Here is a 21,674-nt window from a genome sequence, read left to right on the forward strand (position 1 = left end):
AGCTTAGCATAAAGACTGGGGGGGATCAGCTAGCTTAGCATAAAGACTGGTAACAGGCTAACAGCTAGCTTACCATAAAGACTGGAAACGGGGGGAAACGGCTATCTTAGCATAAAGACTGGAAACAGGCTAACAGCTAGCTTAGCATATAGACTGGAAACAGGCTAACAGCTAGCTTAGCATAAAGACTGGAAACAGGCTAACAGCTAGCCTGGTTAGTCTGTAAAGAAAACAGTAAAATATCATCTTTACACTGTTTGCCCAGATGAAACGAAGCAGATGTAACGTGTTGATCAATGAGCTTTTAGAGGAGCTGGTATGTGGATTGGGTTCCCTTTGTAAAGAGCCAGGCTAGCTGTTCCCCCCTATTTCCAGCCTTTATGCTAAGCTAAGCTAACCAGCTGCTGAGTGTAGCTTCGTATTTAGTGTACAGACGTGAGAGTGGCATCGATCTGAACATCTGACTCTCAGAGAGGAAGAAGAAGAGGATTCACTATATGTTGGACTATTCCTTCAGCTCCATCAAACAATTATTTTCATTATTGATTAATTTGACAATAAATTGATTGTGTGGTTACTAAATGTTCCAGAGCCTGAGGCGACGTATGACCGACAAATAACAGCATCAGATCTACAAACGTTCTTTAACTGATCAATTAATGGACGAAGCGTTGCAGTTTCTGGCTTCCTGTTGATGTTGAATCTGAGCCGTGTTTCTGTTCCAGCTCATAAAGAACGACAACGCTAAGAACAAATACCAGAACTGGCCCGAGATTATCGACCTGCAAGGATGCATCCCCAAATACCTGAACTGACCCGCCGCCTCAGCCCGAAGGAACGTTTCAACTTTTACAGCCAACTGCAGGAACAAGAAGCCGGAGAACCCGAACGTGTTTGTTCTATAAGAACACGAGACTCAGTAAACGTTTGACGGTATGAACCAAAGCCTGGTGTGTAAACTGATATCTGTTTGACCTGAGGAGGTACTGCGTCAGTACAGGTAAATACAGAGAATCCACCCGTTCTCTCTCTACACTCCTTCCTCCTCGGGCGAACGTTCGATGGTGACCTGAACAATGACAGAATCATACAGAAGAACTCAGGGACTCTCAGGCTACAGCCACACTGCTGTGTCTTCTTTTTAAAATGGAGTTTTAAAACAAAAACAATCTCCGTCCACAACAGCGTTTCAGCTGCGTATCAGATTTGATCTCTGTCTATAAGAAAACGACTGAAAACGCACATCACGTGACCGCTCACGTACACTGGGCGTGTGCGTGCCGGTGTAAACAGGAAGCGGATTGTCTACTGCGCACCTACAGAAGAAAGTTCTGCTACAGACGAATGAAGAGCAGCAGTGATTTCTAAAACTCTGTCAGTAGCGGCGTAGACAATCTGCTTCCTGTTTAAACGTACACGCACATGCTCAGTGTATGTGAACGGTCACATGATGTGCGTTTTCAGTCGTTTTAAAACAGACGGAGATCAGTTCTGATGGGCCGGTGTGGACGGAGATGGTCTCAGTTTAGTGTATGAAAGCAGGAATGTGGATGGAGCCTGAGGTTCTGGAAAACATTAGAGTCAAACTTCCCTACAGACGTTGTACATTCACATCAAGGACCCCCGAACTGACACAAATTAGACCCCGGACCTCCATCTGATTGTATTTTTGCTTTTAGATGTTTTATAACAGAAAGTGTATGAAACCTATGACCTAAATAATCACACACTCTGTCATTGTGTCACTTATGGATGGAATAATCGTGAACATACCCTGAGAACTACATTGTAAAAGCAGACACGGCTCGTTTCAGCTGCAGCCAACAAGAACCGAATCATTCAGGAGAACAGCGTCCCTGCAGCGACGTCCCAACTCCTGGATGTTCACGATCCTCTGCAGGAATTTGTCCTCTGCTGCTTTCAGTGGTTCTGTCTCTGCTCCTGAAGGCACACGTGTTTAAATCTGCTGTCAGGAAGTCGCCACAGCTGGAAAACCGCACAGAGCAGACGGCTTCTTCTTTTTACTGCCGTTAACATTTTCTTTTCCTTAAATATTGAGTTCCTGTCAATAACCCTTATTTTTATAATGTATTAATGTCTAAATAACGAGTCGAGGTTCACTGAAGAAAAAGGAGACTTTATTCCTGTGTTTACGTTGTGTTTTCTCACTTTGCTGCAAGTGTTGTCAAACAGGTGAAGATGAGCTCTCTGGGCCACCGTACTGATCTAAACTCCGCAGGCAGCTTCTGATTAATAATATAATAATAAAATCAACACATCTTAGAATGTGTGTGATTTGATAAATTACTTTGAACTAAAAGTGAAGCATTTTCACTGTTAGCAGTTTGGTAATCAGCGAGTAAAGCTTGAAGGAAATAAAACAGAACAGTATTTCTATGATGTGTGTCTGGACCCGGAGCTGCTCTTTATCTCCAGCGTGGATGTTAAATTCAGGATTAACTCTTAAAGGTTCAGTGTGGGAATACTTTTAATGATTATACTTCTGTACTTTTACTTAAGTACAGGACTTGAGTACTTTGAAACATGTAAAAAAAGAAGAACGTGCTCGTTGTTTCATGTTCTGTCCACAGAACCTCAGACATCTTCCAGATGAGCGTGTTTGTACTAATAAACAAGAAAGACACCTTTGCAGAGCTCAGCAGTCAGGTCGCAGGATTTAACAATAAAAAATCTAAAATGATTACTTCTTTACATTTTTTATTAAACTTTTGTTTAATCAGGCAAGTTAGTTAGGAACAAAAAATCATATATTCAACCACAGCCTGGCAAGAGGAAGAGAGATACACGGGAATAAAGAGTCTGTAAAATAAGATGGACACAGAGTTTTACTTTACTGTGAGTACTTTACTCTGCACTCACAGCCAGGTGTGTTAAATAGGTAGTGTCTAAATCACATGACCCGTAATCCCAGTCTGCATCTTTTCTCTTGCTTTTTTTTGTTTTTTTCAAGTGGAAACAGAAACGTGTTACACATAATTCTCTAATTCAAAAGTCATAAACATGATAAATCTAGAAAAACAAAAGTGAGTCACAAGAATTGCATCATTTCACATAAGTACGGCTGAAGGATCATTGTCACAGAAAGAAGTGAAACCCCGTGTTTCAGTAACTCCATGAGGCTCAATCGTGTTCAGCTCCAAAAAGTCTGTGAAGTTACCCTCCTCTCAGATTTGGGTCTCACTCTTTCAACGCCAGTAAATCTTCCTCCCTGTATGTACGGGACGTTTGCAGCTCGGGTTGTGACGTCAAACACCCGTCCCTGGCAACACACCCGGACTGTCACCTGAACAAACACGTTCATGCCTGACTTCTGTTCATCACATCCTCCTCATGGTTCCTGTTCACGCTCAGATGAATAAAAACACTCTCTGTTCAGACTCAGTCGTCTCAAATTAGTGGATTTATTACAGTTGTGGTTCCAAGCGTCAGCTTGATAACAGCTGATAATCTCACTGCCAAGGACAGAGAGACGGCCTGTAGGGCTGAGCAATAAAACAATAGTGATAATTATCTCAATATAATTTTCCTCAATAACAAATGTCCAATAAATTTTTGATTTTATTCATTTGAATCACAAATGAATCAGCACTTAATGTTCCTACTAAGATCTTAATCTTGTTGTGGAAAACCGATTTTACTTAATTTTCCTCGTGCATATTTGTTAAACATATATGTTCTGACCACAAAGTAAAAGTTTAAAACCGCATTAACTTTCACTCAGAAGCAAAAATCAGCCTTTAAACCTGAAAGAAATAATGATTTGACATTTATCCTGATAATTATCGATACCGATTTGATGTGAAATTTATTATCGTGATAACATTTTTGGCCGCATCGCCCAGCTGTATTAAACTGTCATGTCTCTAAGAACCAAACTCCAGTCAGAACGAAGCACCAACAAGCAAATCTGAAAGTAGTGAGACGCCTCAAGGTCTTCTTTTCTATTGTTTTTGTATTATTGTCTCTTGGGTATTATTGTCTTTACACTTGTTAAAGCACTTTGTAACTTGTTTTTGAAAAGTGCTCTACAAATAAAGATTATTATTATTATTATTCTATCTTCAGACTGCACTCTCTGAACCTCCTCCCACTTCTAACAGATGATTTAACAGGGATTTCAGTCATTTCACCGCACAGAAAGCTGTTTCCGCTGCTGGACCTGTTTCATGAAAAATAAACCAAAGTGTTGTTGTCTTAATCTACATATAGTAGATGTCATATTATTAATCACATCAGAGACCGTATACGGCAATGTTAGTTTAAGTACAACACTGGTCTTTGGTATAGTTTCTATTTTTATTTCATAAACTTCTAATTATCTATTTTTTAGTCTCTCTGTTTATCTGGACTTATATCTGTCTTTGTGCTGCTGCAACACCTGAATCTCTCCTCTGAGGATCAATAAAGGTTTCTTATCTTATTACCATGTATGATGATGTCTCAACTTCATGTTTACTGTGAGTGCGGCGGTGAGGGCTGGGTGTGGGTGCACGTCACTGAACATTTTATCACAAAGGTTTCCTTATACTTTGCATTGTCAACTTTGTAAATTTAATTTAATTTAATGTGAAACTTCATGTTGAAAGTGTATGAAGTTACTCCTCTCTGGTCACCTTATATTACAGTTTTGCTTTAATGGTAAAAACCGTGAGCCTCCAGTAAAATCCCTTTTAACTAATATTAAAGACAAAATTTTAACAGAAAATAAAATGCAGATTTTCTGATAATGAAAATAATAAACAGTTGCAGCTGCTATAATATTAAATTGATCTTTATTTACTCGTTTACTGTTATTTATGACGTACAGTTTATAACCCCAGTACAAACTGTAAAAAAATCACGTCACTTCCATGGATTTAGAATTTCATGTATTTAGAATTTGCTGAGTTAAAATCGAGTTTTAAATCAAGTTGTTGCTGGTTTTTCACTGATTTCCATGTCAGTTCAGCAGATCTTGCGGAGGAAAGCTGAGGCTTGTTTCTGCCCGAACATGTTTGTAGAAGGGCCTTAAACATCGTGTCTGATTGGCTATACCAACGGCCAATGACCATAAAGCGAAGGAGGCGGAGACCTGATTGGCTGCCCTCAGCGTCATGCCAGCCGGAAACAGAAAATAAGAACAAGCTGATTGGCGGAAGGAGTAAATAAAGTGTTAATGGCGGCGCCGTGTGTCAGTAAAAGTGTAGAAATGTGTTCTGTTTCATTCACTGTGGATTCGGTTTGACTCGGTTTGTCAGTACCGGATCTGAAATGGCCACGTTAGTTCTGGATAACGGAGCCTATACGGCGAAAATAGGATACAGTCAGGAGAAAGTCAGGTAAGTTCAGTTAGCACGTGAGCTAACGGTAAAGCTAATGATGATAAACAGCGCCCTGGTTCGGATGAAACCGAACTCCGTTCAAAAAGCGGCCGGTTTAATGTTTTCAGTGAGTTTTAATAAACAAACCGGCGATGCAGAACATGACTGAGGACGAGTGTGAAGCTTCAGGGCTCAAACTGAAATTCGGCACATAATGAACACACCAAGTGATGTTTAATACACCGTGTCATACAACATCAGAAGTCTGAGCGTGTTTATTAAACACATTTTATTTTCACCTTAAAGTCAATTTGGCTAACGTAAAATGGGAAAAAAAAAAAAAAAAGTAGTCAGTGGTAGTTTTTTCCTTTTAAATAAAAAGTGCTGAAGATTATTTTGAGCGTATGTTCCTCCTGGTGCTCAGTTAGGTTTACGTTGGATGTAATCAGTTAAAAGCTGTAATTTATCATCAACTGAAACACTGATGCTTGGTATCACAGTAGGAGCTCTATGATGAGGCACTAAATGTGATCTTTTCCCCTGTAAGATCCTTTTGTGTCACTGACACTTGTATTTAAATGTTATTGCTTGCTTGATAATAAAGGCAGCAGAGCGCCTGAAGTGTATTTACTGCCGCTCAGCTCAGATCCCGAAGTCTCAGTGTGACATCCTTCGTTTCTCTCTTTCTCCCTCAGCGTCATCCCAAATTGCCAGTTTCGCTCCAAGACGTCCAGATTAAAAACCTTCACAGCCAATCAGCTGGATGAGATCAAAGACCCTTCAGGTCTCTTTTACATCCTCCCCTTCCAGAAGGTGAGAGAGTGAAACCACGTGCGGAGTCTGCAGCCTTACAGAGATCCTCTCTCACTGGCTGTACTGTTCTTTGTCTTCAGGGTTATCTGGTCAACTGGGACGTCCAGAGGAAAGTGTGGGATCATCTGTTTGGAAAGGAGATGTTCAAGGTTTAGAGTTTGCTTCATTTTTGTCCACAATGTCTTTTCTTTACGAAAGGTGCTTTGGTTTGTTCTGTTTCACGCTCTCTGCTAATCTGATCTGATTTCATCCCGTCTGTGTGTTCTGGGTCCAGGTGGATTTCGCAGACACCAGCGTCATCATCACAGAGCCGTACTTCAACTTCACCTCCATTCAGGAGTCGATGAATGAGATCCTGTTTGAGGAGTACCAGTTCCAGTCGGCTCTCAGAATAAACGGTGAGACTTAGAGTCAGACTTTAAGTTGTGGTTATCTTCTGTACGTCTTCTTCTAGAATCTGACAGTGAAGTCGGTCTGAATGTGTTTTCTCTAGCGAGTTCTCTCAGCGCTCATCACTACTTCAGCACTAAACCTTCTGAGCTGTGCTGTTTGGTGGTGGACAGCGGATTCTCCTTCACCCACATCGCCCCCTACTGCCGCAGCAAGAAACTGAAGGAGGGGATCCGCAGGTCAGAGGACTGCAGCAGCATTAACAGTAAGAACAACAACAACAACGTGCTGATGAGCTGTTGGTTTATTCTGCCTTCCAGGATCAATGTTGGAGGGAAGCTGCTGACCAATCACCTGAAGGAGATCATTTCGTATCGGTACGTTCACCTCGCTCTCCTCTGCTCTGCTAGCTTGTTGTTTGGTTTGGTAAAAACCTTTGCTCTTTCTAGCAGTACGAGTTATTATCTCCTCTGGTAAAACGGAGGATACTTAAACCTGAGACGTGGTTCAGAATAATCTCTCTCTCTCTCCTCCTCGCAGCCAGCTACATGTCATGGATGAAACTCATGTAATCAACCAAGTGAAAGAAGATGTCTGCTACGTCTCCCAGCAGTTTTACAAGGACATGGAAATGGCACAGTAAGCCCAGATACACCACAGAAACACTCCGCAGAGCAGATGCGGTTCTGTGGATCAGATGTCCGTCGCTGAATCAGTCTGTTAGGTCAGATTAGACTTCTGTCCTCATCCTCTGTCCAAAGGCAAAACAATCCACCTACCAGCTCCTCTAAAGCTCCCTAATTAACACTTTACATCTGGTTTGTTTCATTTGGACAAAAAAGTGTCAATCAACTTTAATTTCTGTAAAACAGTTCACAGCCCGGCTTTAGTTGACTTAACTCACTGAACTCCCCCTGGCTATATACAGGACAGGCCTTTAATTCCTTAATGCCTTTATTAATTTTAAATAAATTACACTTTGGTGCTCATTGTGTCTGTAAAACAAACTGATTTAAACAATGAATTGTGCAGAATCTAACTGTGTTTAGCATGTCCAGGACGTCACCAAACCAGTAATGTAGGAGCCCATACTAATACCACGGTCAAAAACAAAACAATAAATCCCATCTACTTCAACATACGTTCATTTAATGAAAACATGTAATATTAACAACTAACAGCTGTGAAACTGTGAGAGGATGTCCAGGTGTGGCGCAGCAGCGATCAGCTGATGTTCCTGACGGAGCCTCCGGCTGCTTCAGGTGGAGCTGGTTTGATCGGCTGGACGTGCAGATTCTCTTTCCTCTGTTTGAGTCTTTGCTGTAGTTTAGTGACTTGTTTAAACAGACTTCTTTCTCGTTTTATTGTCACTGTCGTCTTTTCGGAGGTTTTGCGACTCACCACTAAAGGAAAAATCACTCGGAGATCTTTCAACTCAGTTTATTGATCGAAAGTTAACAAAATATTTTTCTGTTGTTCACTTTCAACACGTATCAAAAACTTTCCTTAAATTTGTTTCCCACAACTTATTTAGTCACTAAACTATTTCTCTCCTCCTCTCATTCAAATGCAAAAATACTACCAGTGAGGACGACCTAATCAGGATGAGGATCTGATAGTTTCCCAAAACTTTTATGTAACAGTTATTTGAAACAAGAAATAAATAAAATGGATCACCTTGTTTGTCCATAACAACAATAAAAATAACAGGTTGCCATTCGACTACTGTGGCTTCAACAGGTGGAGTTTTATGCAAGGTTTGGAATTTAGTACTCTGCTGCTATCGGTATCACTTCAAGGGTACTGGTTTTGGTTCTGGTATCATAAAATTTTAAACGATACCCAACCCTTCTCCCTAACTTGGACGTTGGACAGACGTTCGTCGTCACCTTTGGTGATTTTCAGGTGATCAAACTGAATCAGCTCTCCAACAGAACTGGGAGAAATCCAGGCTTGGAAACAGCCGTGAAACTAACTTCACCTGGTTTCTCAAATTCAGTACTTAGCAAGAAAAGTACTGACATGTTTTCAGGAGGCTAACTGGGACTAGAGGTGGGTGATATGGCCAAAAATCTCATCCTGATAAATGTCACTGTCAAACTGTCTTTCAAGTCAACAGGCTGATTTTTGCTTTTTGAAGAAACCAGATTGTTAATTGTGGTTCTAAACTTGTCTTTATGGTCAGAACATGACAAACACTTGCCAAACAGTGGATCACTTAACAAATCTGAGGAAGAACATTCAAAACAATTAAGATAAAGTCTTTAAAAAAATATATGCAGTCCCTTTTTCCTCAACAAAATAAATATCTGAATAGAAAAATTAAGTGCTGATTCGTTCTTGATTCAAATGAATCAAAAGTTCTCTGTTCTCACAGCCACCTTCACTCAGCTGCAGCTCCGTGTTCCAGTGTTTCACCAGTGAGTCGCTGATGAAGTGATTGACAGTTTTTTTGTGTGTGGTGTGTTATCAGGATGAAGGGGGAAGAAAACTCTGTGATGAGGGATTATGTTCTTCCAGATTTCAGCTCCATCAAAAAAGGCTTCTGCAAGGTGAGAAAACCTTTTTTTACAGAGGGAAACGTGTGTCTGTGCCGCCGTCCTCACTGGTCTTTCTGTCCACCAGCCACGAGAAGAGATGGTCTTAAGTGGAAAGTACAAGACAGGAGAGCAGATCTTGAGGTTGGCTAACGAGCGCTTTGCGGTTCCTGAGATGCTCTTCCACCCGTCAGACATCGGCATTCAGGAGATGGGCATCCCAGAGGCCATCGTGCACTCCATCCAGTCCCTGCCAGAAGGTCAGACCACACGCTTTTAACAGCTGTGATCTTAAAGAGGTCTCACTCACATGTAATAATTACAGAAGGAAACTTTTATCAAACGCTGCTGTTCTGTGTAAAATGTGTTTTCTTAATCTCCAAATAAATAACAGCTGATGTATCTCCTGTCTGTCCACCTTTAGTTTACATTTTCACCGGTACAGCGGTGGAAATAACACGTCTGTCTGTTTTCTGCCTGCAGACATGCAGCCACACTTCTACCAGAACATCGTCCTGACTGGAGGAAACATTTTGTTCCCCGGCTTCAGAGAGCGACTGGAGGCAGAGCTGCGATCACTCACCCCCGCCCACCTCCCCGTGTCAGTCCTACAGCCTGCAAAGTAAGTTCAGCCTGGTTTATAGCTGTACGTCATAACTTCCTGCGCACAAAGGAAGCTGCACTGCAGCTGCCCAACATCTGACACCTTTAACACGAGGCATGTTAAAGGGGATCGTTGCAGATTTTCCACCTCAGTGTGCCTCCAGGTGTTGGAGTTCTCCTGCACATATCTTTAAAGTAGTCTGGCACCTTGAGGGTCGCAGAGGGAGCCGTGTGACGTCTGATCAGTGTCCTCAGGTGACGTCAGTTGAGTCGGTGTCTGCTGAAGACTACAAGTTTGAAAAGTTAGAAAGAAGGTCAGCAGCCGTCTGCAGCTGCTGGTCATCTCCACGGCAGGCTGCTGGCTACATGAGCTGCTACTAGTATCACACCACAATCTCTCACACGACACTGAGGGAGAGCTGCATTGTGGGTAATGTAAGCGGCAGGTTTTGAGTTAATTGGTTAATCTGGTTCTGCTGCATTGATTTCCATCCTTGTTTTTAAAACCTGTTCATTGTGGCGCTGACAGAGTTGGTGATAAATCTGTGGAGGACTTTCAAGGAGAGAGACTCTTCCCCTTTTCACATCTGACAAAAGGTGTGTTTGAGATGACTGTGACCAACTTTTTACTGACCTGATGGTCAAACACAAGCTGCAGACTACTGTCCGTCAAGTCGGACATGTTCTCCTTTCCGTAGAGCGCGTGAGCCTAGAGCAACGGCTGATGTCGCAGGATCAGGCAAAAGGTGGTTCCCTCTCGGTGCAGCCGGAGCAAAGCAACTGCGGCCGCCTGACTCAGAAAACTGCAGCCAGGCAAACTAGAAGTTACCGGGACGTCACTCCAGTTTCTGTGACCACCGTCCCTTTTTTTCACAAAGTAAATCAACCAATGAAAACGGTTACTGTGTGGAAGATAATTAAAGCATGATGCATCATCTAAACTGTAAATCTGCAGCAGGACTCCACCATAAATCTGACCTGAGCTTCAGTCTGATTCTTTCCCACAGCCGTCTTCTAGGCACTGCGCACACAGTTTTGTCTGCGGGAAGGATATAAGATAATATCTCAGCTTAGTCCTGTTTGACTTATATAATATACGTGATATTAACATTTCTGCTTTCCCCGTCTTGTCCCGCAGTCCGATCTGTTATTCATGGGAAGGAGGGAAGCTGCTGTCCCACAACCCAGACTACGACGAGATGGTGGTGACACGAGAGGACTACGAAGAGAACGGACATTTTATTTGTGAAGAAAAGTTTGATATCTGACTGAAAGTTAAAAGATTATTCTGCTTCATCATCGACATGAAAACAAACCTGCATCTGAGGTGTGAGCAGAAAAAACCCCCCTGCCAGCTAAATTCTGATTCAATTAAAGGAGATTCAAACACATAAAATCAGAAACAAAATGTTTTTCTACAGCAGTTTTATTTTATTTCAGTCTGTTTTCAAGTGTGTCTGTGCCGACCAGTCAAAAAAAGTTTTGTTGTTGGTAAATTATGAAACTGCATCTTAAGGCTGCTTGTAATTCATGAGTAGGAGTTAATTAATGCAAAAAATATATTTCAACGCTCATTAACCTTTTTTAAATTACAGTTGTCTCATCTCTTGTTTTTGGCCGCATGCTGTTTTTTATCTGCCTTTTTTTAAAAGATGTTCTTCAGATTCACTTTCAGAAATCTACAAGAAACATTAAGTAATCTGGTCTGAAGCAAATTGGTTGAAACTCTTTTTATTTTATTTATAATAGTTGCACAAGAGCAGAGTTTTTCTGTGGCTGCGTCTTACAGGTACAAATATCTGGAGTCATTTTTCCCCAGTAGCTTACAGATGATTTGATCTAAAAGTCTTGAAGTTTCTCTGCAGGTGATTTTGTTGACAGTTTCAGTTCAGTCGTCTGGAGGTGTGTCTGCAGATGTTTTGGTGCGGTGGATTTCTTTCTAATGGCCAGAAGTATTTTAAAGACGCATTCTTCCTGAGCTTCAGTGGATCTCAGATTTTACACACGTACAAAGTGATGAATTATTGTTTATTCCAAATATTTTCATTATCTCTTTTAGGGCTCAATGATTTTGAAAAATCTAATTTATGATTAATTTTTACTTTTACTGCTTTTACTGATATCAGAGGGATTGATCGTTATTCAGCATGACAATATTTAATTTCAAAAGTTTTTTTGGCACCTTCACCAAATATTACGTCTACTGTGGTTTGAAAACTGAAGTAGGCCATATTGTGATTAATTGTTCAGCCCTAGTCTCTTTAGCAATATAAAAGTATACTGGGCCAAAAAAAATATATATTTTGGAGAACGACACAGGATGAAGGTTCACGGCCAAGTCCCACCTTTTTTTTATACAATAATATTGAGTTTCTTTGTCAGTTTAGTGTTAAGCTGTCGTAGAACATCTGCGCGTGGAGATAATTTATGTTAGCAGTAGCGGCAGACTTATGTTTTGATCACTTTGTCCTAAATTGTTAAACCAAAGTTCAGCTCTATTGACAGTTTAGTCACTAATGGTTCAAGTATTTATGGGTCAGTTACAGGATGAAATAAAAAAGTCATAAAAGTCATAACATATTTTGGTAAAATCTTGATAAAAGAAAACGGTTTAACACGACTGTTTACTATTTCTTATGTATCTAACGTGAATTTTCCTGCTGTAACTAACTTTCTGATAAACCTTATTAGTGTTTTTGGAGTTTTTAGTCAATTATAAAAAACTTATGCAACTTTTTCCTAGAATATTCTTTTATATTTTTTAAGCGCTTTCTACTGTATACCGAGCTCCTGGTTTCCTTTAGTGACATCTGGACTGAAAACTGAAGCTGGAACAAACAGTAATGGAAAGAGTGTTTCATGATGAAAGTATACTGGCCCAAATGAGGAAACCAATTCTTCCAGGATTGTTGAACAAAATGTTTAATGCCCAAAAATGACATAAGTAGAAGAGGCTGCACTAAATATGATGAGTTTCTTCTTATTAATGAATTTTAATAACTAATGTTTGTTATTAACGTTGAGATTTGGACTGTAGGTTGGACACTTGGGGCTCTGGGAAACTGTGAGGGCAGAATCTTTAAAAACCAAGCAATCAATCGATTAATGTAGAAAATAATCAGCAGATTGATCCTGAAGCTGTACTCTGATACTAAACACTATTTAATTTAGGAATAATAATCTAACGATAGAATATAAAACAGTACATCAGGCGCAGGGGAGGCTTTTACTTAAAAAGCTTTTAATTATGTAACATTTTCAAAGCAGTAATATTACTATACTTTTACTGAAGTAAATGATCCAGGTACTTTCTCTACCTCGGATCTACTCGGGCTCACTCGGGCCCACCGGTCCTTTGACCCGAAGCCCCTCGGTGTGGTTGTGGCGGGAAATAGAGCAGATATTCGACGCGCTAGCAAGTTAGCTTCAGTTTGTGTTGCAACCATTTAAGCCTGATTCAAAAAATAAATTAGTCGCTGGACTCGAGGATAGAGGTGGCCTTGATTTAAATAATTACCTAAAATTAAGTTGTGTCAGTCAGTTAATGATTTGTCAAACAGTAGCAGCATTATAGCGAGAGCCATTAGCAGCGAAGGCTAAGCTAACGTTAGCAGTTAGCTGGGTAACATTAGCCGGCATTAGCAAATACCCAGGTTGTGTTGTCTTGCTAGATTTTGTTTGAAGAATGGCAACAGCCAGAAGACAGATGAAGAAGAAACATCCAGAAGAGAAACCAGATAAAAAAGTGTTTGATTTTACTCAAGAGGATGAAAAGAAAGAGCTGAGCGGCTCAGAGGACGATGTTAGAGAACGTAAGTCTAACTAGCTGTTAGCTGTTAGCTTCTGATACCCGCTAATCCAAGAACATTAACTTTGAACTTCTGATCAATGTCACAAGATGAAACTCCGATAGTGGACAAGTTGGCCAAGAAGAGACCTGCAGCTGACTTTGAAGAGGAGGCCAGCTGTGCTGTCGGGTATTTCACATTAATACCGTTTTATTACAGCTTTATTTAGCTAAAATAACGTGCTGGGTAACCTAAAGTTACCATTCGACAGTTAAGGGGAAAGTTAAGGGAAACTCGTCCTTTTTTTCATTATAATAATAATAACAAAGGTTTTACAAATCAGAGACTGTGTTTTAAAGAAAATTTAGCTTCTCTGGAATAATTTTATCCAGATTTGACAGCTCTAGGCATAACGTCCGTGGATTATGATCTGGACCTGGTCCAGTGTAGTCTAATGTTATATGTAAAAAACAAACAAACAAACATACAATCCTAATTTTTGTATTTTCACAAAAAGAATAAAGGTTTCACAAGTCTGAAAGTGTGTTTTAAAAGATCACATGGTTAGACTCTCTGGAATAATCCAGTCCAGATTTGACAGCTCTAGGCATAGTGTTTTATGGTCTAGAGCTGGTCTAATGTGGTCTACATGTGGGGGGAAAAAACATAAATAATACCCTTTTTTTTTTTTGTATTTTCACAAATAGAATAAAGGTTTACAAATCTGAAACGCTGTTTTAAAGAAATCTTAGCCTCTCTGGGATAATTAAATCGGACGGAACTAGGGGTGGTGGCACAATGGATAAGACACATGCCTTTGGTGTGAGAGACCCAGGTTCAATTCCCCACTGTGACCCATTGTGCAAGACACTCAACCTAGTTGCTCCAGAGGCGTGCGACCTCTGACATGTATAGCAATTGTAAGTCAGCTAAATGAATAAATATAAAAACTAGGCATAGTGGCTTTTAATGTGGAACTGAGTTTCCCTTAACTTCTCCAGTGCCCGCCGAATCATAAACTGCAAATTGGAACCTAACTTAAGCTTCATTTCTCTTATCACACTTTCAGAAATGAGGTACAGTCCATGTTGGAGAAATTCGGAGGTAAGCAGCACTGTGCAGGTGTGTGCCTGTTTGATTTTCTCCTGACTGTAACATTAGGGTAATTAAGTAATAAAGCTTGACAGTGAAGGTTTAGTGGGGTTTTTAGTCTGATTTTAACCAAAATATTGGTGGTTTTATCCTTGTCCTTGTTAAGAAAATAGTAACACCTGTAAATATTAGCAGGCTATCATTAACATGTTGTTAAATTAGAAAACACTGTAGAAAAACGTGGGATCAGCATCAAACCTCGCATGTTGTATTGGTATTAAAAGAAGTGTGACCATATCCAGCTGTTGTCCTTAGTGCGACAGAAACATATGGATTGTTGTGGTATTTACCTCCAGCTGATATCAGTAAGGTGATGCAGGCTAAGAAGAAACGTCTGGAGTGTCTGACGAAGAACTACATGAAGGGAAGCCAACACAAACTGGAGCAGCTGTGGAACAACTACCACAGCCAGAGGTTTGACTTTCTCCTTCCTGAGACTTCAGGGAAACCACAAAACCTGATTCAGTTATTGATATCTGCAGCATGTTTAAAGACTGACAGTTAAAACGCCAGAATACATTAAACGTAAAATGAATTGAATGAATGATAGTTATGACATAATGAACATGAGCATTGGGTCAAAACGATTATGATTATTTAAAATGGTGTAAAGTGTGAAATGTGTGTGTCTGCAGGCAGAAGATGACTCAGCAGTACTCATCGCAGGTGTCCTCTGCGCTGCAGCAGTGGGAGGCTGAAGCCCAGCGAGCTGAGGAGCAGGAGGAGAAGCTCAATGTTAGTTCACTTCCTTGCTTCATTGGTTAGATAGCGCTACAGGTTTGATTGGGGCAGGATGATTATTCAAGTTCAGAGCCTCTAACTAAGCTCTAAGTCGTGCTCAGCTTCCAGACCGGAGTCTGAAGCTATATATATATAATATTAATGATTATGTGAAAGTTAGTAGCAGGGGTCATTCATTCAGCTGCAGCGATGTACCGAATATAGGGGGAACCCGTCTCTGTTATGTGCACGTCAACATAACTTTATCAATAAACATTTAGATAAAGTATTTTATGTTCATTACATTTATCTGACGCTTTTATCCAAAGCGACTTACAATTGCTCGGGTCGCACGCCTCTGGAGCAACTAAGAGTTAAGTGACTTGATCAGGGACACAATGGTGGTTGGGTCACAGTTGGGGATTGAACCCTGGTCTCTCACACCAAAGGCATGTGTTTTATCCACTGCTCCATCACCGCCCTACTTTTTGATATCTGTGAATTAAATCCTACCTTTAATTGTTGATCATATTTACTGGGCAAACCTTGTAAGTGGACTATAAAGGAAAAAATACGATAACAAAATAATCGTTCATTAATCATAATCAAGGTAAAGTGCTATATGTGGTCCAAATCAGATCCAGGTCTGCTTAGTTGAAATGTGACCTCAGTCAGATCGGAGTTCATGTGACTCTGACGTCACTTTAGAGCGACTGCCGCTGCCGCTGACTGACTGTGTGGGATTTTATACAGGTTTTCCAAAAAATGTGTCATATTTTCTTTTGAGGGTGTATGTAATGCCGTGTTACGTATATCCTTTTGTGGGTGGGAATAAGTGTTTGACGCAGCGACTTTGTCAGGTTAACCTCGGCTGGCTCCCAATTATATAAGAAATATCTAAAGTTGTTGTACATAAAAACCGCCACAACGTGCATGCTACTGTCCGAGCGGAAACGGTAGAGAGAGAGAGTAGTGGTGCATATGCATTGTACAGTGCCAGAAACGGTAATGAATGTAAAGAAAAGGACAGAAAGTTGTGAACATTTGTCATAAATGAGGAGAAAATGTTACCCGGGAAGGAAACCAGGAGATGAGAAATGGAAGTCTCATGAAAATCAGGAGGGTTTTCAAGTATGAGCTAACCGGAGCTAACCCCCGTGGCCTCTATCGTTACTTCTGTACGACAGCGTGCTGCGATGTCGTTTTCTTCTTCTGCACATGCGGGTCGCTTTCAGTCCGAGAACAGTTCACACTTCAGTCTGATGTAGGCCACATTACACAATAATGTGATCTCGGCAATAAATCTGAATCGTGCTTTAAGGAGAGTGAACGTAGCTAATATAGGGCAGAGGTGTCCTGATTTGAAGCCTCAGTTCGTATCCTGCCTCTACAGAACGAAAAGGTATTCAGCCAGGAGGAATGTTTCTGCCTCTTGCCCATCAAAATAAGAAATAGGCATGTTTTATCCATCTTTCTTTGCTTTGAATCACTTCATTACATCATGAGGAAATATATAAAGAACAATTAAGGAGTAAAAACAACATTCGTCATTTCACTTCACAGAGAAAAAAAAACAGTCAGTCCCATTCTTTACTAGTTTGTGGCATCATTGTGCAAATTCAATCAAATCAGACTTTATTGTCACGTGGACAGGAAACAGTTGTCACACAGTACAATGAAATTCTTACTGTGAATTCTCCCAGCATCATCAAACATTAAACACCCGAAAACATAAATAGCTGCAAAAAATATACAATAAATACTATGTAAACATGAGGACACGCAGTAAAAAGAAATAAACAAACAGGACATATAAAGACAAACAATGACCAGGTGGAAGAGACAGTCCACAGCAGAGAACAAGAAGCAAGAGGCAGACGGTCAGATCGAACCGTATAGACCTTTAAAAAGAGATAAAACAAACTGTGAAAAGGGAGAAACTACCTCGACACAGTTTCCTACATAATACTTATTGTAGCAGGAGATACGACATCTGAGGGGTGCATGTGTGTCAATGCAATGTTATAAAGAAGGATTGATTAAAACACTCATGATCTGTTATTATGAATAATTGTAAAAAACATTCAACGTTCACTCGCTGACAGCTTCTTGTTATTGATGAGTGTGAAGAATCTCTCAGAAAAGAGGGAGCGAGTTAGTTAGCTCTGACTTGACATCGACGCTGTTTCTTCTGTTTGTAGAATCTGTTCAGACAGCAGCAGAAAATCCTGCAGCAGGCCCGAGTGGTGCAGAACCAGAAGCTGAAGACTGTCCGAGAGCTGTACGAGCAGTTTGTGAAGGTGAGGGCTGTTTTCAGACGTCATGTTGTTCCCCTGACAACTGCAGAAAGAAATGGAGGTCTTCAGAAAACCATACGACAGAAACATCGTACATGTTCATGCTGTTTTTTAACTAACGGTGTAATTCCTGCCAGGATGGACAGTGTACGTAGAGTTTATTTTTAAAATGAAGACATGTAGTTATTAGATGTAGAACACATCGCAGACCTGCAAGGAGGAGGATCCTGTACTGGAGGTGGATGTGTTTGGCTCTGACTCTCCCGATTTTTCTCAGACAAAGAAGTCAAACTGAAGCTTTTTCTGTATTTTCTCCAGAACATGGAGGACATGGAGAACAGCCACGAGGCTTTCCTGCAGGGGGCGCAACAAGAGCTGAGGAAGGAGATGGCCACCCTGCAGAAGAAGATCCTCATGGACACGGTGAGTGCAGATGGTAGAGATAGGACTGATTCACATTGATGTTGATAGCTCTGGGGAAACTGGGTTATTACAGCACAGAGTCAGAAAAAACATCAAAGCTGTTGCACAGACACACAAAAGTAGGAACTTGTGAGTTGTTGATGACAACTGGTGTGTGGCTAAAGACTAAATTAACATACATTTAATAATAAAAACATGTCAAATAAGTCATCGCTCTCCATGTGAAAGAACATTTGAAAAGAAACCTGCTTTTCAGTTATTTACGTTCACACATCAAGCTCTGCATTTATTCCCTGATTTTAGGGAGGAGATCTTAATTAATTAACGGGACAGTTTCTTAGATGTAGCCCATCTTTAGTCTATAATTGAATTCTCCTGAGTGTTTTCACATATTCTATTTTACGTGTCCAAAAAATACGGAGCCAGGGTCGGGGTTAATAACCGAGGGGGAAAAATCCTCCATGAAAGTGTGAAATTTACAAGAAGAAAAATCAGAAATTCCCTGAAATTAAAGTCATAAAAAATCTAAACCACTCTGGTGTTTTCTTCTGAACACGCCCAATCCACGGTGAAGTCTCTAACCTGCATGATAATATAGTGATTGTGGGCTAAACTCAGGAGTATTTCCTCACTGCTGAATCCAATTGCAAACTTTCCAGTGCATGCATGATACACGGCAGACGTGTGTTTGATGTTGCAGCCTTACAAAGTGAAGTTTCTCTCATAAATGTGTGACTGTAATGTCAGAGAATATTCAAGTTTGTTAATTGTAGATTAATCTTGGAAATTAAATTTTCTCTCGGATTATTCCCCCTCTCCACTTGCTCCTTTTTTTCCTATTACAATGGACCATATGTGCAGTTGTATCCATATATAATATCAAATTACACATAAAAAAAGAGGCCGTAAAATACATACAGCTAACCATCATCTTATCAACCGTCGTAGTACCGTTTCACTCCAGTGTAGGCGGTGAGAGTTTGTCATCGTTGAGTTTGCCCGATAACACAGAGTTAATTCTGAGTAGGTTGAAATCCCTTCCTTGTGCTGGCCACTGGTGTCTGACAATGAGATTTCAGAGCGAGACTTCAGCTAACTGTTAAAAACAAAGGGGGTCACCTGGAGTCCCTCGTAGGGATCCTTTCCATGATGTTGTCAGACACCTGGAGTAACAGGCTGAGCCTGTCGGGGGGCAACAAGAAGCTCTTTCTGTGGATGTCATTTTGACGGCAATGAAGCTTCTACTGCACGGACTCAAACCTTCTTGAGTCATTTCAACACCAACATGTGTGGAAACAGGTTTAAAACTTTTTCCTGGCTCAGAATGGGCCTTTGGGGGGCGCCAGCTGCATGTGTAAAAAAAAAAAAAAAAAAGAGCGCTGTGGATGAGAGGAGGTGACTGCTGGAAGTCAAGACGTGTTTAAGTTTGTGTTCTGCTAAACAGTTATTTAATAAATGGCTATTAAAACACATTCAGATAATATTTGAAATGCCTTTTATTTTCAGTTCTGATCATTTTGGCGCTGGAGATTTTCCTTTGGCACTCGCTAAAACGTCTTTGGAAGGCGCCAAAAATTCTCTATGCAGGAAAAACCCAGAAACTGTCCCTTCAGTAGAATCATACAGTGAAAACAGTAATTCATAACACTCACACACAGAAACTCCAACAGGGGATATGATGTCAGAAGGTCATGTTGTCACTTCCTCTTGCACTCCACGTTAATGTTGTCAATGTTTGTTTCCACAGCAACAGCAGGAGATGGCCACGGTCCGTAAATCGCTTCAGTCCATGTTGTTCTAGCCTGCTTCTAACCACGGCGAACGAGCTGAGGATGCACTCTAGGTTGGCGTCGTTTACCTGCTGTGCCTTTTGTTTTTACACAGTTAATGTCTGTTACTTTTTCTACTTGTTTAATAAAAATATAAATTCATTGTTTAATTCTGCCTGTTAGTTCATGTGAGACGGAGCAGCTGATGTTGCTGCGTTTTGTTGTGCGTTAGAATAAGTTTGGAAAGTGGACATCTCCAAACCCCCCCAACAAGTTTCAGAGTTAGATTATAAATATGAAATATAAATATCTCCATTACAAAGACAAAGAGCTGATCAAATGTTCACACAGCAAAATCTGAGGAACCTGGGGAATCATCCGGCGAGAGAGCGTGAAGTAAATAAATGATTGTTTTTGTACAGCCCAGTCTGATTTATTCGTTGTTTTATTATTTCAAAGTGTTAGTAACGTCACTAGCTTTTCACACAGACATGTTCCGGTTCTGTTACTACCAACGTTCCCGGCTCAGAGGTGGATCAAATTGGAAAGCTCGACATGGCCTCTCTCTCTAAACCTTTTAGTCCTGTACGCACCAGCACGTACCTTCAGATCCTCGGGCAGGGGTCTTTTTTTCTGTTCCAGAGTCTGGACTGAAAACTAAAGGGGACAGTTTGCAGTCGGGCCACGAGGCTCTGGTACAGCAGGTCGGTTGAGTCAGTGAACTCTTTTAAGTGCCTTCTTAAAACATTCATATATCATGGTTATGTTCGCCAGTGTCAGTTGATCAATAGCAATATTGATAATTATCTTGTTTTACAGATATTCTTTGCTTGATAAAGATGTCCATGAGCTAAATGCCCCAGACACATCTGTGAAAAAGTTTGATTCTAGGAGGTCAATCGAGGTAAAATATGATGAACACGTTAATATCATGTTAACAGTGGAGTCACAGTGGGTTTCCCACGGGGTATTAAAAAGATCAGAAATCAAAATTTAAGGCCTTAAAAAGTCTTAAATTCGCTGAAGTTTGTGTTGTAGGTCTTAAGTAATTTTAAACACGTCCATGCTGGTGTTGTAGTTCTTTCTTTCGCTAGTCCAAATATAATTTGCTGTGTTACGACTACAAAGACTAACATGCAGCTGTCATGTTATTGCCGCAAGACTCTTTCAGATTGCACCACAGATCTATTATATATATATATACTGCTCAAAAAAATAAAGGGAACACAAAAATAACACATCCTAGATCAGAATGAATGAAATAATCTCATTAAATACTCCTTTCTTTACATAGTTGAATGTGCGGACAACAAAATCACACAAAAACTATCAACCCATGGAGGTCTGGATTTGGAGTCACACTCAAAATCAAAGTGGAAAACCAAACTACAGGCCGATCCAACTTTGATGTAATGTCTTTAAAACAAGTCAAAATGAGGCAAAAGTAGTGTGTGTGGCCTCCACGTGCCTATATGACCTCCCTACAACGCCTGGGCGTGCTCCTGATGAGGTGGACTAAAGCATCCGCCAACTCCTGGACAGTCTGGTGCAACGTGGCGTTGATGGATGGAGCGAGACATGATGTCCCAGATGTGCTCAGTTGGATTCAGGTCTGGGGAACGGGCGGGCCGGTCCATAGCATCAATGCCTTCCTCTTGCAGGAACTGCTGACACACTCCAGCCACATGAGGTCTAGCATTGTCTTGCATTAGGAGGAACCCAGGGCCAACCGCACCAGCATATGGTCTCACAAGGGGTCTGAGGATCTCATCTCGGTACCTAATGGCAGTCAGGCTACCTCTGGCGAGCACATGGAGGGCTGTGCGGCCCCCCAAAGAAATGCCACCCCACACCATTACTG

General features: G+C 40.8%; 3 protein-coding genes across 4 annotated transcripts in view; all 3 read left to right on the forward strand.

Annotated features, from left to right (window-relative positions):
- The window catches only part of LOC123962218 (protein FAM3C-like), a 14,132-nt gene extending 11,430 nt beyond the window's left edge, over positions 1–2,702 (forward strand). Inside the window, exon 10 of the mRNA XM_046038240.1 lies at positions 726–2,702. Coding sequence (XP_045894196.1) covers positions 726–815 — 90 coding nt within the window. The 3' untranslated portion in view covers positions 816–2,702. The remainder of the gene's footprint in view (positions 1–725) is intronic.
- Positions 2,703–5,124: 2,422 nt separating this feature from the next.
- On the forward strand, positions 5,125–11,179 carry actr6 (actin related protein 6). Its single transcript, XM_046038237.1, has 11 exons — positions 5,125–5,339; positions 6,017–6,134; positions 6,215–6,283; positions 6,409–6,532; positions 6,628–6,763; positions 6,845–6,901; positions 7,065–7,163; positions 8,998–9,076; positions 9,150–9,321; positions 9,545–9,683; positions 10,803–11,179. The coding sequence occupies exons 1-11, from the start codon at positions 5,272–5,274 to the stop codon at positions 10,930–10,932; spliced, it is 1,191 nt and encodes a 396-aa protein (XP_045894193.1). The 5' UTR covers positions 5,125–5,271; the 3' UTR covers positions 10,933–11,179.
- Positions 11,180–13,028: 1,849 nt separating this feature from the next.
- Positions 13,029–19,983, forward strand: sycp3 (synaptonemal complex protein 3). Of its 2 annotated transcripts, none has more exons than XM_046038238.1 (8): positions 13,029–13,476; positions 13,563–13,641; positions 14,522–14,574; positions 14,901–15,018; positions 15,240–15,339; positions 17,526–17,624; positions 17,940–18,044; positions 19,792–19,983. In XM_046038238.1, the coding sequence occupies exons 1-8, from the start codon at positions 13,350–13,352 to the stop codon at positions 19,843–19,845; spliced, it is 735 nt and encodes a 244-aa protein (XP_045894194.1). In that variant the 5' UTR covers positions 13,029–13,349; the 3' UTR covers positions 19,846–19,983. The 2 variants fall into 2 exon arrangements, with proteins under 2 accessions (XP_045894194.1, XP_045894195.1); XM_046038239.1 differs by having other exon boundaries at positions 13,033–13,476; positions 14,522–14,556.
- The last annotated feature ends 1,691 nt before the right edge of the window (positions 19,984–21,674 follow it).

This window comes from Micropterus dolomieu, linkage group LG22 (genome assembly GCF_021292245.1).
Source record: "Micropterus dolomieu isolate WLL.071019.BEF.003 ecotype Adirondacks linkage group LG22, ASM2129224v1, whole genome shotgun sequence".
Taxonomy (NCBI): domain Eukaryota; kingdom Metazoa; phylum Chordata; class Actinopteri; order Centrarchiformes; family Centrarchidae; genus Micropterus; species Micropterus dolomieu.

Excerpts from the sequence above, each read along its gene's own strand:
- sycp3 (XM_046038238.1), top strand. The coding sequence starts at position 13,350 with ATGGCAACAGCCAGAAGACAGATGAAGAAGAAACATCCAGAAGAGAAA. Across the intron at positions 13,642-14,521 it reads GAGGCCAGCTGTGCTGTCGG|AAATGAGGTACAGTCCATGT; the intron begins GTATTTCACATT and ends TCACACTTTCAG. Across the intron at positions 15,019-15,239 it reads AACAACTACCACAGCCAGAG|GCAGAAGATGACTCAGCAGT; the intron begins GTTTGACTTTCT and ends GTGTGTCTGCAG.
- actr6 (XM_046038237.1), top strand. The coding sequence starts at position 5,272 with ATGGCCACGTTAGTTCTGGATAACGGAGCCTATACGGCGAAAATAGGA. Across the intron at positions 6,533-6,627 it reads GTCGGCTCTCAGAATAAACG|CGAGTTCTCTCAGCGCTCAT; the intron begins GTGAGACTTAGA and ends TGTTTTCTCTAG. Across the intron at positions 9,684-10,802 it reads TCAGTCCTACAGCCTGCAAA|TCCGATCTGTTATTCATGGG; the intron begins GTAAGTTCAGCC and ends CTTGTCCCGCAG.